At 47.6% G+C, this 15,596-nt stretch overlaps 1 protein-coding gene across 1 annotated transcript in view; it reads right to left on the bottom strand.

Moving 5' to 3' along the window:
* The window catches only part of trim62.1 (tripartite motif containing 62, tandem duplicate 1), a 33,373-nt gene that overhangs the window by 2,251 nt on the left and 15,526 nt on the right, over positions 1 to 15,596 (bottom strand). Inside the window, exons 3-5 of the mRNA XM_076025394.1 lie at positions 8,315 to 8,410; positions 3,710 to 3,966; positions 2,074 to 2,189 (exon numbers count right to left, since the gene is read on the bottom strand). Of these exons, the coding sequence (XP_075881509.1) occupies positions 2,074 to 2,189; positions 3,710 to 3,966; positions 8,315 to 8,410 (469 nt within the window). The remainder of the gene's footprint in view (positions 1 to 2,073; positions 2,190 to 3,709; positions 3,967 to 8,314; positions 8,411 to 15,596) is intronic.

The raw sequence follows: 15,596 nt of genomic DNA, 5'->3' as shown, positions 1-15,596 counted from the left end.
TTGTTACTTCCTACCTCTGAGGAGAGCCGGTTAAAAAAAAAAACAACCTCCCTCAGAACGGGTCTAAGGTCTAACAAGGTCGAAAAAAGAAAACATCAAGAAGTTCTGCGAGAAAGCTCACTTTTCACCTCCGAAAGGTCACCGCCTGCAGAAAGTGCTTTCAGTGTTGTGCGCGAGCTAACCGTCTCGGAGCAGGTCTAACGGGGTCTATACATCAATGCTGTCAAGAGTCGGAGGCGACGATCAAAGCCGAGCCCTGCGGCCAAAGACGAGCGATGGCGTGCGATTGCGGGACACGCCCAGCGGCGGCTTCGCTCCGACTTCCAGGAAAAACAGAGCCGTGGCGCTGAGGTTTTCCGATCGCAGCGCCTCCAGGATCCCCAAAGAACTGGGACTGATCGGAGTGTCGCACTTTAGAATGGCACAAAGCGCAGTGAAGTTTCATTCCAAGTCGCTCTTCAGTGATGCGGTTGAAGGGTGGAACATTGTGATTACTGAGGAGCCGCATCAGGCGGAGCAACAAAAGCCGGTTCTCTTTCCTCTTTCGCAAAAACACTCCAAGGACTGGGGGCACTTTTCCAGATTCTTTGTATTCCTATGACTTGGCAGACATAAAGGGGACGCGTCTGATACCCGGGCAACCTGGAAGACAATGCCAGATCTGGTGAATGATGCCTCCTGCACTGGTGTAATCAAGTCATTAAAATTTCATAACTCGGGTGCCTGTGTCATGGAGACAAAAACCAGTGAGCGAACACCCCGGCGGAGAAACCATTTTTTTTTCGCCCTGTCGGGGGCGGTAGTTCTTCCCACTAACCCGTCAGTGACAGCCAGAGATGAGGGATGATGGGAAGAATGTCTTTATTTCTTCTCTGGCAACCGCTGGTGATGGATTGTAACCAATTGTTCCATTTGGAAGCCGGTCAAGAAAAAGAAAAAAAACAGGGAGTGGGGGGGGGGGGGGAACAAAAAAACTAACAAAAAAAGCTGGTCTCCCATCATCACCCAGCAGCCGAGGCTCAAATGGGAGACGCGGAAGAAATTCTTGGGCACATTATTGCAAATAATCTCCTGCGAGTGAGTGATGGCTGTGGGATGAGAGTGAGCGGAGCTGCTCTTGGCATTGCGAGACACAGAGGGGCTTCAGCACCTCCTCCTCACACAGCTCCAATCCCACTTTCTCATCAAAGTGGGATTGGAGAGAGAGAGAGAGAGAGAGAGAGAGAGAGAGAGAGAAGGCTGAGCACAACCAAGGGATGGTGATGCAGAGGCAGGTGTGGAGTCCACACTCAGCCTGTTGGATGTGAAGAATCACACCGCTCGCCCCCGTCGTTACTCATCGAGACAAAGCTCAAAACAGGCTCTCAATGACGGGGCGAGAGAGACAGAGAGAGAGAGAGAGAGAGAGAGAGAGAGAGAGAGCTCTCGCAGGCTTATGTTTTGTTATTATCAGGTTATAACCAGTGTTGGCGAGTAATCTATTACCAAGTAATCCACTACTGTTAGTAAACTACTTTTTTTTTTTTTAGTAGATTAGTCATGTTAACGGGATTGCTGTGGCAAAACTGGTAATTACATCATCACTACTTTATCAAGTAATGATTTGTTTACTTTTCCGAAATATTTTGCGAGCTAAAAATGTCTTATTAACCACAAAATGTCTGAAATTTTGAAAAAACAACCGAAAAAAATGACGTCGCGGATTGATGATGCAGCCACGCATGCAACGTCATTGCTATGCGACGGCGCACCAAAACAAGCACGGTGGCGTTTAACAGCTGGAAATACAAACATAATTTTGAGTTCATCTCGTCTAAATCAAAGAATACTGTGGTTCGGTGTACGTGATGTGCAGGAAACAAGACGTTCTCAACTGTTACTTTCTCTCTTTCTTTTTTTTAACTCAAGTAATTAGTAATTGATTACTTATGAAACAAAGAAGTTAAATAAGTAATTCGATTACTTTTTTTTAAAGGAGTAATCAGTACTTGGACTACTTTTATGGAGTAATCCCAACAACAGCACTGGTTATAATCCCGACCCTCCCTCCCACTCCCATCCATGCCGGCGTACCTGGTGAGATGTCCTGGAAGAGCATCTTCCATATTGTGTACTGCAGCGGCCCCATGTACTTGGATGTGGGGAAGTCCTCGTACGTCAGGTTGGTCTCGTGGATCTTCCCCTTAATCCTGAGAAGGACCAACGAAGAGAACGCACAGCGTGAAGGTTTTTGACAAAAACCGACCAACCTAAACTTTCTTCTTCTACAACTTCCGGGTTGTAGAAGAAGAAAGTTTGTTCATCAATTCGCAGCCCGCTCTACCAACCGAGCCACGGCTGTCTGATGTGTTTTCACTGTGCGTTGTGTCTGCTGGCACAGCTACGTGATCAGTTTCCCCAGGGCGTTCTAAATATTTAATTTGATGATAATAGTAATTGGTGAGCGCTCCATTTCAGGGAGCAGAAAATCATTGCGCAGCGATGCGGAATTTTTCAGCCGCTCCGGCTGAATCACTCAAACGGCGGCAGCACCAACTTCCTGTTTGGAGAAACGAAGAAGGGCCGACATTCTCAATGCGATTTTGCTGAGTTGAAATAATGTTTGTTCCTCCGTCCTTTTTGCCAGCTCCGCTTACAACTTCATTAATCTCCTGCAAGGTTTTCAACTGTTCACTTAAATCCTCCCCAAGTGCCCCCTCCCAGATTAAAGCATCACATCTAATTTTAGGCCTAACTCGCCATCTGCTGAGGGATTAGCTGACGCTGTCGCTCAAATCTCTAACTCTCTCCAAATTTCCAATAATCTTACACACACTTGGGGGGGGGAGGGTGGGAGGGGGGGGGGATCGAGGCTGCATGTTCTACCCATTCCCAGAGATTCATTTTCAGTCTCAGACTTTTAGCCTTCTGTTTACAGCCGTGAACAAGAGCTGCTCTGTTCTAGTTTCCTGCTGTAATTGACGCTTGCGTGTGTCATCCTTAGCCGACAGCGCAGGACGGAACAAACCTCTAGAAAAGAGGTGTCAAACTCTGGTCCGTGGGCCAAATTGTAATTATAATTATAACGTAATTATATTTGGCCTGCGAGGCAATACAAAATCACTACTAGAGCTGCTGACCTGCTGGTATTGCACAGCACATGCACCGTTAATACTACCAATCCCAATGGCATGTCAATCAATTATTATTGCTTCAATTGGTTTATTGCTGTTATCTTATTTTTAAATTTATCATTAAAGAAAAACAAGTTTTCACAAGTTTTTTTTCATTTGAAATTCAATTTTGCATGTGTGCAATATGAAATTATTTATTGTATAGTATTAAGCTTTGTTTGCCCCATATTCAGGTTAGCAAAACTTGTTTAGGTCCTTACAAAAAGGTTCACTGTTCCACAAATATCAATGTTGGGCTGCAATTTTGTCCAAGTTTTAAATTTTGGCCCACTGTGTTTGAGTTTCACATCATTGCTCTAGCAGGAGAGGAGCATCAATGCTCTGTATTATGGAAGTTTGATGAACTTCCCTAAAACTGGGGGACTTCGATGGCAGGTTATAGAAGAAAGAGAATTTTGTACAATATGGACCTTCAAAAACGGGTAAAACATCGAACCACCACCACCAAAGTGGATAAATCTGCACTTTCTAGAAGCGACCTAGCGGGATCAGACCCAGGGGGCTGTTCTAAGGCGTGTGGGGCGGACGGGGGTCACCTCTCTGACGTGACGGCCACGCCCTCCAGGAAGTCATGGCGCCCAGTCTCGTTGAGGCGCTCCTGCAGGATCTGGATGCCCTCCTTGACGTCGCGCAGCTGCTGGCTGTAGCGCTGGATCTTGTGCTCGATGTCGGCGAGCTTGCGGGCCGTGTCCAGCGCCAGCTCCTCCAGCATGCTCTTCTGGCGCTCGCGCAGGAAGCGGTGGAGGCACTCGAAGGCGTCGCCGATGGTGGCCCGCAGGCTCTTGGCTGAGGACTGAGACAGAGACGAGGCGCAGAGTCTTGAGCCAAGCGTTGTTATTACACTGACATTCTGCATCAGAAGTGGGAAGTAGCAAAGTACTAATACCTTGTTACTGTAGTGAAGTAGATTTTTCAGGTATCCGTACTTTACTTTAGGTTTTACTCAAAAAACATCTGTACTTTCTATGTCTTACACTGGAAAAACATGCTTGTTACTTTTGTGTTCAAGAGCGTTTAAAAGATACAAATTCTGTTCAAAGCGATTTGTTGTTGCCGCTTAAAGTGGAGCTATTTGAACCCTGCTGTTGTTGTATTTCAAAATAAAAGTGGATCATATTTTAGAGGGAGATTATTTTTGTACCTCGGCTTTGGCTCAGTTCAATCCAGATTATTCTGTTACAACCTTTTCATATACTGGCACAATTATCAATGATCGTATTGTTTCATTATTAGCATAAAATATAATTTTTACTTTTTACTTAAGTACATTTCACAACCTGCACTTTCTTACTTTTACTTGAGAGAAGGAGTTGAATCACTGCTTTTATTTATTATTTTTTGCACAAGTATCCATATTTTTTACTCAAGAACAGGAAGTGAATCCTTTTGCCACCTCCGTTCTTAGAAGATTCAGCTGGACATGTGCCGATTTTAAGTGGCTCCTCGGGAACGCGGGAAGGTTTTGTTTTTCCACCTGTTTGGTGGAAACGGGGGCAGAAACGCAACGAAAACAAGACAAAAAGACGACCAAGCCGAGGCAGCGATGGAGATCCTGAGTGGGAAGACTGCTGATGGCAGGACCAGTGGACAGGCAGGGATGCTGAGCTGTGGCAGAAAGTGATTTGCAGCCGAGGAGAGGCAGAGAGGAACGGCAGGTCGGACTTCAGAGAGAATGAATCGGCCGAGCGTTCGCAGACTGCGACGGCGAGCGGCGGAACGAAGGGGCGCGATTTGAAGACTTCTCAGGAGAGCCGCGACGAGGCGTGTCGGCCCGCGCGTCGTTAGCCATCTCCGTCCTGAACGGGAGGTACAGAGCCTTGTGTTTGGTACACAGACTCGACTTCAGAGCTCTTCGGAGGGCGCCTTTGAAAAAACTGAAAAAGAGCGAGAGATGGAGAGACTGCTGGCTCGTGGCAAAGCTGATCTGAGGGAGAAAAAAAAAAGTGTTCTGATCTGATTTGTTTATTTGGCGTCGTGAGAAATTCCGCCGACTCCTCTCGGCCCTTACAAGGAGACGGCGCTAGATCCTTGGATTCAGGGACTGTGATGGGTGCTTTAATTACACAGCAGGGGGCTCCTGTAGCTCCTGTTCCTTTTGTCACCAGAGGGAGGCGTCCTGAGGAAATCTATTCATAGGAGCGTTTCAGACAAGCTATGACATGATGACAGGCTGTAGGTCGGCCCCCCTGCTCAGTTAGGAATTAAAAAGCGATGGCGAGGAGGTTTGGTGTGTGTGTGTGTGTGTGTGTGTGTGTGTGTGTGTGTGGCCCAGCAGGCTGCGAGGGCGACTGCAGCCCCTGGAGACAGGAGGCTGGCTACCTCTCAGCGAGGTATGTGATTATCAACAAATTGGCAGAACGCCCGAGTGTCAGGCTGAGACACACTGTGAAAAAGTGGCTGCAAGGTAGGAAGCTTCTTATTCAGCTAAAACAAGAGACGAGATTTGGAAGAGACTGAAAGTGTGGCGTTGAAGGGGAAAAGTCCCTCCAACAACCGTCTTCATCCGAGGGGAAAAGGTGCACAAAGCCCTTGGTGGCTCCAGGAGAGTAGCACGATGTGAAGATCATCCTGGATTGGTGAAATATCCAGTTTGAAAATCTAAAAGATAGCAACGTTTTTAACAATTACAAGGAAGCGGGGTGATCAGAACCGTTTCGGTTGCCTCTCATCTTGGCGTCAGCTTAACTCCAGGCGATGTTGGTGGTGAAGTGGCATAATAGCAATGTTCCATGTTAATGTGCTGCAGTGATTGGAAAAGTTTATATAAGTCACTGCACAGAGAAAATCGTGAGTAATTTGAGGAACCAATGTGTGAACGCAAGCTCCGCCTACTCCCAGAGCAACGAGCGATTCATTCATTTTATGACTCAGTCGGGGGTTACTGTGAGCAAGTGAGCGATTTGTTCGTTCCTGACAGCAAAGAGAGAAAAAGGGAGCAGCGAAACCAAGAGGCTGCTGCGGGAACATTTTAATTGAGCACTAACATTGGGTGGTTGAATGTGTGAAAAGTAACAAGCGCGCCAAAAAAAGTCATCTTTAATGCTTTTTACTTCTAAAAAAAAATATTGCAGAAGGCAAAGAAGAGGCAATTGTCATAAAACAGCAGCGCAGGTTTTGGGACAAAATGACTTTGAAAATGAGTGCGCGAGAAAATAGGAACTGCACTCCAGTGTTCAACTGGAAAGTGTTGATTTTGAGCACAACCGCCGTCTCCTCTTCCACAATTCTGTTGATTTTTAGAAGTCATCACAGCGCCATAAACCCGCGACGTAAAGTTGGTTATTTAACGTATGAAACGAGAAATTCCATCACACGAAAGTGCCTCAAAAAAGAAAGACTGCGAGGTTAAGATGCACGGCTCCTGCTGAGGCACAGAAGCATTTTATTTGTGGTGAAGAGTGGGCGGCTTAACAGTGCAGCTGTCAGGGTGAGTCACAGGGGCAGCCTGAAGAGACTGGAGGGTCTGCGGGAGCTGAAAGGTCCTGCAGTGCAGAGGTGAGGACTGGAGCGGTGCTGCTGTGGCACCAGACGGCAGGTGGGAGGAAGAGGAGCGCTGTCGTTTGGTGGTTCCCTCATCAATATGTCAGTGTCGCCACTGGAGAGAGGAGTGTGTGTGTTTGTGTGTGTGTGTGTGTGCGTGCGTGCGTACGTGCGTGCGTGCGCGCGCGTGCGAGCGAGGATCAATTACGGCAGTGCACTGCGATTTACTAATGACTCACTCATTAAAACGCAGTGTGTCGCGAGTCAACAGCCGCTCAATAAATTCACCTGCTGGGATTCAACCTTCGAACTGGATCTGTTTGGTTGGATGAAGAGACTTCAGTGCACCAGTCAGACGGAGGAACCAGCGTCTGGCGTGTCGGTCAAAATGTGTCGGTCACGGGAAGAATCTGATCTGCATGGCCAACGTTGATGCCGTCCTTTGTCGTCATTGACCAAATAGTTGAGAGCCAGTTAAGTCAGTGCATTTAGAGCCTAAAATTACAATGATATGGAAATAGATGAATTACTTTAGAATTTCTTTCTTACATTTTCTAGAAATATGATTTTTTTTTTTTAACAATTATTAAATGGTCTCTTGAATACTAATGTATTTCTTTAACTATAAGTTAAAAAATGTTCTGATCTGACATTATTAAAAAAAAACTAATATAATTTCCATTGATCCATTTTTTTTTTTTTTTTTTCTTAAATAATTCCAGTTGACTGTCAGAGGTCAACAGACTGAGGATCAAAGCCAATCTTTGATATTTGTACTGGAAAACAAGCAGATATTAAGACTTGTGGTCAAAGGGCTTCAACTCATTGATTTGCTTGTGGCGGGAAAAAGACTGTGCGTCTGGAATACTAATTCGAAAAGAGTCCCAGAAAAGAGCTGAGGAACGTTGTTTTCAGGAGCTGTGCACAAAACTTCCCAGCTGGTCGTGGTCGTGGTCGTGCGCTGCACCCACGCCACACAACAAACCTGCAGATGACACACGCAATCATCATCTCAAGTGGTGGGGAGGGCGTCGGGGGGCTGGGGGGGAATCAGCGCGCATTGTTGCTGCGAGCCGGAGGGACGCCCATCTTGGCACTTCTTCTCTTCCGCGGTGTTTTGTTTCTCCTCGGCTGCCATCTTAGCGGGCTACGCTACCGCTAGCGCGGAAGGGTGTCCATTCACCGGCGCTTGCTGTTGTTTATCGACAGTGTCGGGTTGGGAGGAGAGAGGGGCCGCGCGGTTCCAAAGGCGGTGAGGAAATTGGAGATTTGCATGCATTAACACGGAGACGCAGGCAGCCTGGCCCGTCGACAGCAAGTCTCACCCCCTGCTTTACATGGCATGAACGCAATCAATCTGGACAAATACTGGCTCTTCATCAAAATGTGAATGTGTGGAATTTTGCATACAGCTCTTAAAAAGTTAAATACGTTTTTTTGGACTCTCAAAATTCAACCAAACTATTTTACTTGAGGTTTTATTGAACAGGACAACATCCAGTCACGCTAGCAGCTGAGCATCTCTCTGGTTATACACCCCCATACTTACTTTTGCCGTTCGTTTTGTACTAAATTATTTTTTTAGAAGGCTACCAGCGCCGTCATGCGCCTCTCTGATTGCCGAGGGTGGAGATCTGCACAAGGCTGGAATACCGTAGTACCTTCGACTCCGTCAGTTGTCTTTGCAGGAGCTGCAGGGCCTCCGTGTGTCCCTTCTCGCTGTCCTGCAGGGTGGCCAGCTGCTCCTTCATCTCCCTCTGTGACACAAGAAAAACAACAAAACAACAGGTCTGTCATTAATTACTTAAAGACCAGCAGAGGAGGAGCACTTTGAAGTCTGCACAGCGGCGCCCTTCTACTTTTAATTAGAATTCGTCGCAATAAGTTAGTTGGAAAGAAAAAAAGGCAACGTCGGGCAGGTATTTCTGCGAGACCAAACTGCAGTGCGTTCAGACCGGATCGTCCCTCTCTCGCTCTCTCTCTCTTGCTCTCTCTCTGCTCAGACCGGAGGAAGAAACGATTAAAACCTCAGCCACTAAACAAGCAAGGCAGATGGAGAGCAAGAAATGAAAGAAATAATGATAATAAAAAAAGAAAAACAACAAATCTCTGGAGATGCCGAGCTGTGTCAGAGAAAACTAGGTCTCATCTCGAAAACCTGCACGACTCAGCCATCTCCAAGTCCCCCCCCCCCCCCCAAAGCTGGCAGTTGGAGGAGGAGGGGGGAGGGGGGGGGCAGGGTGGTGGTGCTAGGCGGGAGTGGGTGGGGACGGATGCTGTCACGGAAGGCACAGAGAGTTTTTTTGTTTTTCCGTTTGTAGGTCCCGCACGCTGACAAGCGCGGCGCACTCGCATTTAGGATAGAAGTGGTTCAGCAGCCCCCCCCCCCCCGCTCCCTGCTCCCCACTCCCCTGCGCCTCCCCACCCAGCCCCAGAAGACGCGACTTGTATATCAAGATGTGGGAACCCGCCTGGAGGTGCAGCTCGGCACTCCGTTTGTCAGAGCCGCTGATGCTTTCTTAGGCCCTGTTTGCACTTGGTCACTTGTAACTGTTTTGGGTGATTGGATCACGAGAACGGATCTCGAAGCATCTGTTCGCACGTAGCGTTAACATGCGTCTCGAGCGTGCCATTTGTGATCGCATTACCACCCCCCCCCCCGAACCTATGCAAATGCAACATGTGTCATTTCCGTTTTTAACGACTAGGGGGCAGTAAAGCGCAAAACCCACGGCGAGTTTTACATGACAGCGAATAAGAATCAACTTCCTGTTTGCGGACTGTATCAAGTCACTCGTTTTAATTCTACCGCAGCTCGAATGGATCTGAACGAGGAGTAACGAGGACACGGAGGAGAACAGGCTGCTGGTGGTGGTGGTGGTGGTGTTTACCGTCTCGCTAGAAACCTGAATGTTGGCATGACTGGCATCACTGTGGTGCCACCAAACATTCAAGGTCCCGACAGTGTGCAAAATACCGCTGCCTTGTTTGTGCTCGCCAACACGTGCAAGGTCCACTGCAAGCAGGAAGCCAGAATAGGAATGTTTCAGGAGCAGGCTGTAAACACAGGGCTAAATCAAAATAATATAATAAACCAAAGAGAAGAAGTGTCAGCTTCCAAAAACAAAGCAAAAAACACCCCTGGCTCAGCTCCAGGGCAGGAACTAATGCTCAACCTAGAGACATGAAAAAACCAACAACACAATAATTTAACCATCTGCTCCCGCAGGAGGGAAAAAAAAATACAAAAAAGGCAGCGAGCGGCGAAGAGGTAATAAAATTGTATTAGAGAACCAGTGACCTAATTAGGCGTTAAAAGGCTTAAAATGAGCAGAGCTGGAGACGACCGTCTTCCTCCTTCCTCCCCGTCCGTGATCAACGACGGCTGGTGCAGAGGGCGAGCGTGACTCGCCATGCTAATTGAGGAGCACGGCAGCATCCCGCCCGAGAGCTGCACGCTCGTCGGGTCAAAGGTCACCTCCCACACACAGTGACGGCCCCAGCAGGGAGCACATGCTGCTGCTGCTGCTGCTGCTGCTGCTGACCAACAAATTGGGGGAAAAGATGCACCAGCCGCAGCCGTGCCCTGCCCCCGCCCTCCTCTTTGGCAACGGCAAAGACACGGACCACAGTGCGCGCACTCCGAGGCCTTCACAACCGTCTCCGTGCTGTGCAATTACGTAATCCCCTCTAATCTTCCTGCGAGCAAAAACTGTCCTTTGAGCATCCAGATGGAGGAAAATGTCACAGCTGTAGTGTCCATTACTGCACTGGAAGCCCTGAACAAGGACGCGATTCCCTGCCATCCATCCGGAGGAGGAGTGCGCATGATGGCAGGCATCTGCCATCATCCAAAACTGAAAAAGGACGGGGAAAAAAAGAAATGCTTGAACTGATTGAATTCACGTTTCAGCAGATTCTGTGTGTGTGGGGGGGGTCTCCGGCCTATCAAGGCTCACGTGGGTGACGGACGTCCAGCGTGACGTCTCCCAGAGAAGTCTACAAGCTGGAAATGGGGGTCACGACCAGCGTTGGCGAGTAATCCATTGCTAAGCAATCCACTACTGTAATTAAACTACCAATCCAATCCAGTTCAATCCAAAGCACTGAGCAACTGTTACTTTATCTTTTTTAACTAAAGTAATTAGTAATGAGTAATTGATTACTCATGAAACAAAGTAGTTGAAGAAGTAAATAGATTACTTTTTTAAGGAGTAATCAGTGAGCAGTAGTTGGATTACTATCATGGAGAAATTCCAACAACACTGGTCACGACTGGGGCGGGGGGGTGGATTATAAATCTCAAACTCATTTCATCGCCTCCTTCCGCTTCCTCTCCTTGGCAGGTAAGCGGCTCTGCCCAATGTTCACATGGAAATAGGTGGAGGAAGAAGAAGAAGAAACTGGAAAATTTATGGGGGAAAGAAACAACACACACGCGCACACACACACACACGCACACACACACAGAGACGCACAACCGGTGCACTTTTTCCCTCGACTTCCTTCCTGAAAAAAACGCTCCCTGGCAGCTGCGGGCTCGACTCGGCAGCTCGTCCGGGGGATTTAAAAAGCGTCAGTTGGCTCGGAGCTGCCAGCCCTGATGAAGGGGTGAACAATGCAACGTGCAGTGTCACACCATGAATAATAAAGAGGCTGCCAGCAGGGAGGGGAGGTGGGCGGGGGGGGCTCCTACAGCGGCGGGGACGAGCTCACTGTGGCTCTGGTTCGCTGCGCACATATTAGATAGGGGGGCGGGGGGGTGGGGAGGAAAATAAACAGGGAACATGCTTCAGCTCCTCTGCCGGCTGGATCAGGCAGAGGACGCAGAGCCAACTCGCTAGTGGGAAAGAACACATAATTACAGCGCTCATCTGTTTGTCATTACGAGCCCACAGCGAGCTGGTAGTCCAGTATTATCATCCTTTCCAATCCGTTTTTTTATTTATCTATTTTTCTTTCTTTCTTTTTTTATAATAGACTCTAGTGGAACAGTCACGTGATCAGATATCCACGGGAATCAAGATCGCCCGAAAATAGCCCGCTGCACCCTCAGTGTACAGTCAAGAAATAAAAACCTGCTGAAATTGATGCTGTGTTGGACCTCCCACACGTTTGGAAGAGGATGAAAAATAAGAGCTGCTGTTGTTAACCTGGGAGAGGCACTTTTATCATATCACAATGGGATTATCTCACTGCACAGCTTTAACTCTTTCTTAGGGGCGGAGGGAGGGGAGGGGGGGGGGTATCTGGTTCATACCCAGAGGCGTATTTATTATACACAACATTAAATATGACACGGACTGTCTTTTTCGCTGCAGGTTGAAGTCGCTTTCTTCCGTGGTTCAATGCAGTGACCTGCTCAAGTTGTTGTTTTTACACACTGGACTGTTGGACTGATGATAAGCTCCTCATTATGGACTGGTAAATGTCCAAATATATCATCATCATCAACAATCATATTTCTATCCCCTCTTGACACTCCAGAAGTTATATTTTACAATATTGAATTTTTCGTTATTCATTACCAATCTAAATTTCCTTAAAATGCAGGAGGCCTATAATAACCTTACAATATTTCATGGATGCAAGCCATGACAGTCTACGTAACAAAAAAAGATATGAAAATATGACACCCCCTATAAATTGCTTTGAGGCTTTCAGGGGTCTGACCTGACTGGACCGAGGCTGTAACTCTTGCACGGAGGTGGATGAACATGTTAGGAAGCCAAGGTTGCAGCAGTGAACAGCAACACACCAACACAGAGCGGCTCTGAAATACTGCGTGCTGTCTGAGGCGGCGGAGTGGCTGAGGCCACGACAAACTGCCCGTGTCAGGCTGGGTCTGCCTTGATATAATAGTGCACAACATCCATCCCGCGTACATGACAGACAGGACCTTTCAAACTGGCGAGCACCTTTTGGTGGAGCGGATGAGGGGAATCTGTGGACCCAACCCAAGTCAGGTTCAACTCCAGAAGGTGATTAGGAACTGCTGCCGAGACAAATTATGACAGTGGTTTTAATGTTTGTATCCTAATGTATACCTCATTTTTTTTGCTATGCACCCTGGTACAGTAGATGGAATGCTCGCAAATAGACGCACATACGTGTATGAAAACTGAGTTGCATTGACCACGTTGAAGCTCTTGAGGGTGACTAGGCTAATCAGAATTCTCACCACCAGCTGTGTTGTGGTAGAAACAGCTCAAAGTTTGTGCGGCATTGCGCGGACAACGGTCGAAACCCTTTTCATGGCTTCTCTACCTTTCTTTTTTATCTTGAAAACGGCATCAAATACAGACAAAATGTGACACTCCCGAAGCCCTTACTGCTAATCTTGCCAGCTGAATCTGGCCTCAAAGTCTCTTCTGGTTCCCTCGGGCAGCTTCCGGCAAAAAAAAAAAAAAAAAAAAGGGACGCCAACCGGTTGTGCGGAGCCAAGATCGCCTCGTTCCGCAGGTACTCGCCGCCGAGACGGATTCCATTTCAGGGTTGAAATCTCAAGAGATGCAGCTGAGCGGCGCGGGTTGGGTCGCTGTGATTTGTGCCGTGTGCGTGGCAACACTCTCAATCGGGGCGTCATCCCCATCTTTGGCCTTTAATCCACCTCGCCTTTGCGCAACATGATGCTACCCTTCCAAACTGAGCAACTGGTCAATACAGCCCAGCCACTGCCTCGGCACCCTTTGAATGCTGACCGCACCCGATAGCAAAACCAATGGTAGTCAGACACTTAGAAAAACAGACAGGGAGACAGGACAACAAGTGATCCCGGGTGCCTCCCTCCACACTCGCCACCGTCTGATTTGAAATTTGAACGCCGCTTCTCGCAAAAATAAAGCCTCCACAAAATTATTTGCATTTTATTCCCGTGACTTCTGACACTTTGTTTTCACTCGTTCTCAACTGCGAAGCGTTAAGAATGCAGAGCGGCGCCCACAGGGAGCACAGCGCATGTCGAAATCTTTTCCACGCGTTTTGCAAAAAACGATGCACGAGGCAACAAGAGGACGATGCCGGTGCAAAGGTTTAGGAAAAAAACAAAAGCATGACAGACGTTTTGGATAAGTCTTGGAAATGTCACGCGCGTCCATCTGTCTGTCTGTCTGTCTGTCTGTCTGAGTGCTGCGTCGGCTGCCAAAGAGCAAAAGACGATAAACTTGAGGGAAGACAACAAAAAATGCTGAACAACTAAAGTGCTGTGTCAGGCCTTGCACTCTGCCGCCGCCATCCCAGGACGACAAGCTGAGGCCGGGATGAGCTCCCCCCCCCCCCAGTTTCACCGAGCATCAGCACCGCCTGCAGCTTCTCCAGGGGGAACGCATGCATCCCCTAAAGACCCGAGTTTGCCGAGTTGGAACAAGGGCGCTTCTTCAACGTCCCGCCTCCTGACACTCTCCAGGTCCTTTCTGTTCATCCCCAAACGACTCCAGTGGAGCAGCTGGGAAACAGGACACTTGGCTATTCTGCAGACAGGAGAACTGATGTTCAGTAGTGTGACTGGGCTCCTTTGCCCATTAGATTTCAAGACACATTTTTAGGCTTTGGAAACTTGTGAGAAATATGTTAAAACCTTAAATGATGATAAAATATATATATAATTCCTTTTATTCTAATAAAGTAAAAAAACAAACAAAAATAAATAAATAAATAAGAATTCCCCGACTCTCCTTAGAAATAAAAAGGTCTACATTTATAAAACAGCAACTGAAATATTAAACTACTTCTTTTGGCTGCCTTATTTGATATTTATGTGTCTCAGTTTGACCGGTCCTGAGAGCAAAAGTTTGTACCTCTGCATGAGTCAATGTGTTGTTGGTATGACAATAAAGTTTCCTTGAATCTTGGATTTAAACACAAAAAAAAACAAAAAAAAAACATCAGATTTCTCAAGTTAGACAAACAAAATGAACCCCAGAGTCAATTCACAGTAGAAGTCAACAACAGCGCCGCTGGCTCCCCCAAAGACGGTCAGAGTCTAAAACTTCGCTTTTAACAAGCAACGCTCGGCGAAAGCAGCGACAGGGAGAAAAGCACGGGCGCTAACGCTCGCCGTCCCCCTGCCGTCCGGCCGGCGAAATGTAGGCCATGTCGTGTAAATGATGAATGCCCAAAGGCTACTGCTCCATTTCCTGCAGCGAAGACGGGCACAGCGTATGCAAATGCATCACCCTGAACACGACTGGCTACAGCGCAAAAAACACAAGAGCGCGTGTCAGATCTGATATCACCATCTCTGAAGTGCAGACAAAAAGAGAAAGGAAATATCAGGAGGTCGAAACCACGAGAAGAGGTTTGCACCCTCGCTGAGTGAAGACTGCTGTGATCCGACGTCGTCTCCATTCAGTTTGATGGTGTGCACGTGGAAGGACAGGCCATTCGAGGAACAAGGAGTTTGTCTTCGGCCCTGGAGATGAAATCTGAGAAGCGGTGAGAGTTTGCAGAAGCCTTCAGTAGAAGTCTTGAGGCTGTTTTTTTTTTTTTTTTTCTCCCACCACTTCCTGGTCTGCGCATAGCAACACGGGAATGCAGTGGAGGTCGGATAGAAAAAGAATTCTGACAGCCCATTGAAACGCTTTTGGACATTATTGGCAAATTGCACGCTGTTAATGTGTGGCGAGCCATCAGAAGCAACATGACGCCCTTGAGGACATCTGAGAGAGGTTATACATCACCCCAGCCCAGTGATGAAAAGGAAGAGATGAGGAGCTCCATTATAACTGTGAGCTCAGTAAAAGAAACCAGAGCGAACCACAAACTGCCTTCTATTACTCAGTGCTATGATTATTTGAAAAGACGGGCATCAGAAGCGAAGTCGAGCAAGGTTTACATCGCAGTTTGCCCAAGTGCAACCAATCCCTTCAAAATTCAAAGTTCAACAATCCATACAAGTCCTCATCACAAAGATCCAGCCTTGAAACTCAACAAGAGAAGTTTCAA

Source organism: Nelusetta ayraudi, unplaced genomic scaffold (assembly GCF_046127955.1).
Source record: "Nelusetta ayraudi isolate G7.1 ecotype Tasmania unplaced genomic scaffold, CSIRO-AGI_Nayr_v1 ptg000017l, whole genome shotgun sequence".
Classification (NCBI taxonomy): Eukaryota; Metazoa; Chordata; class Actinopteri; order Tetraodontiformes; family Monacanthidae; genus Nelusetta; species Nelusetta ayraudi.
This window is presented reverse-complemented; position numbering and strand designations above follow the sequence as displayed.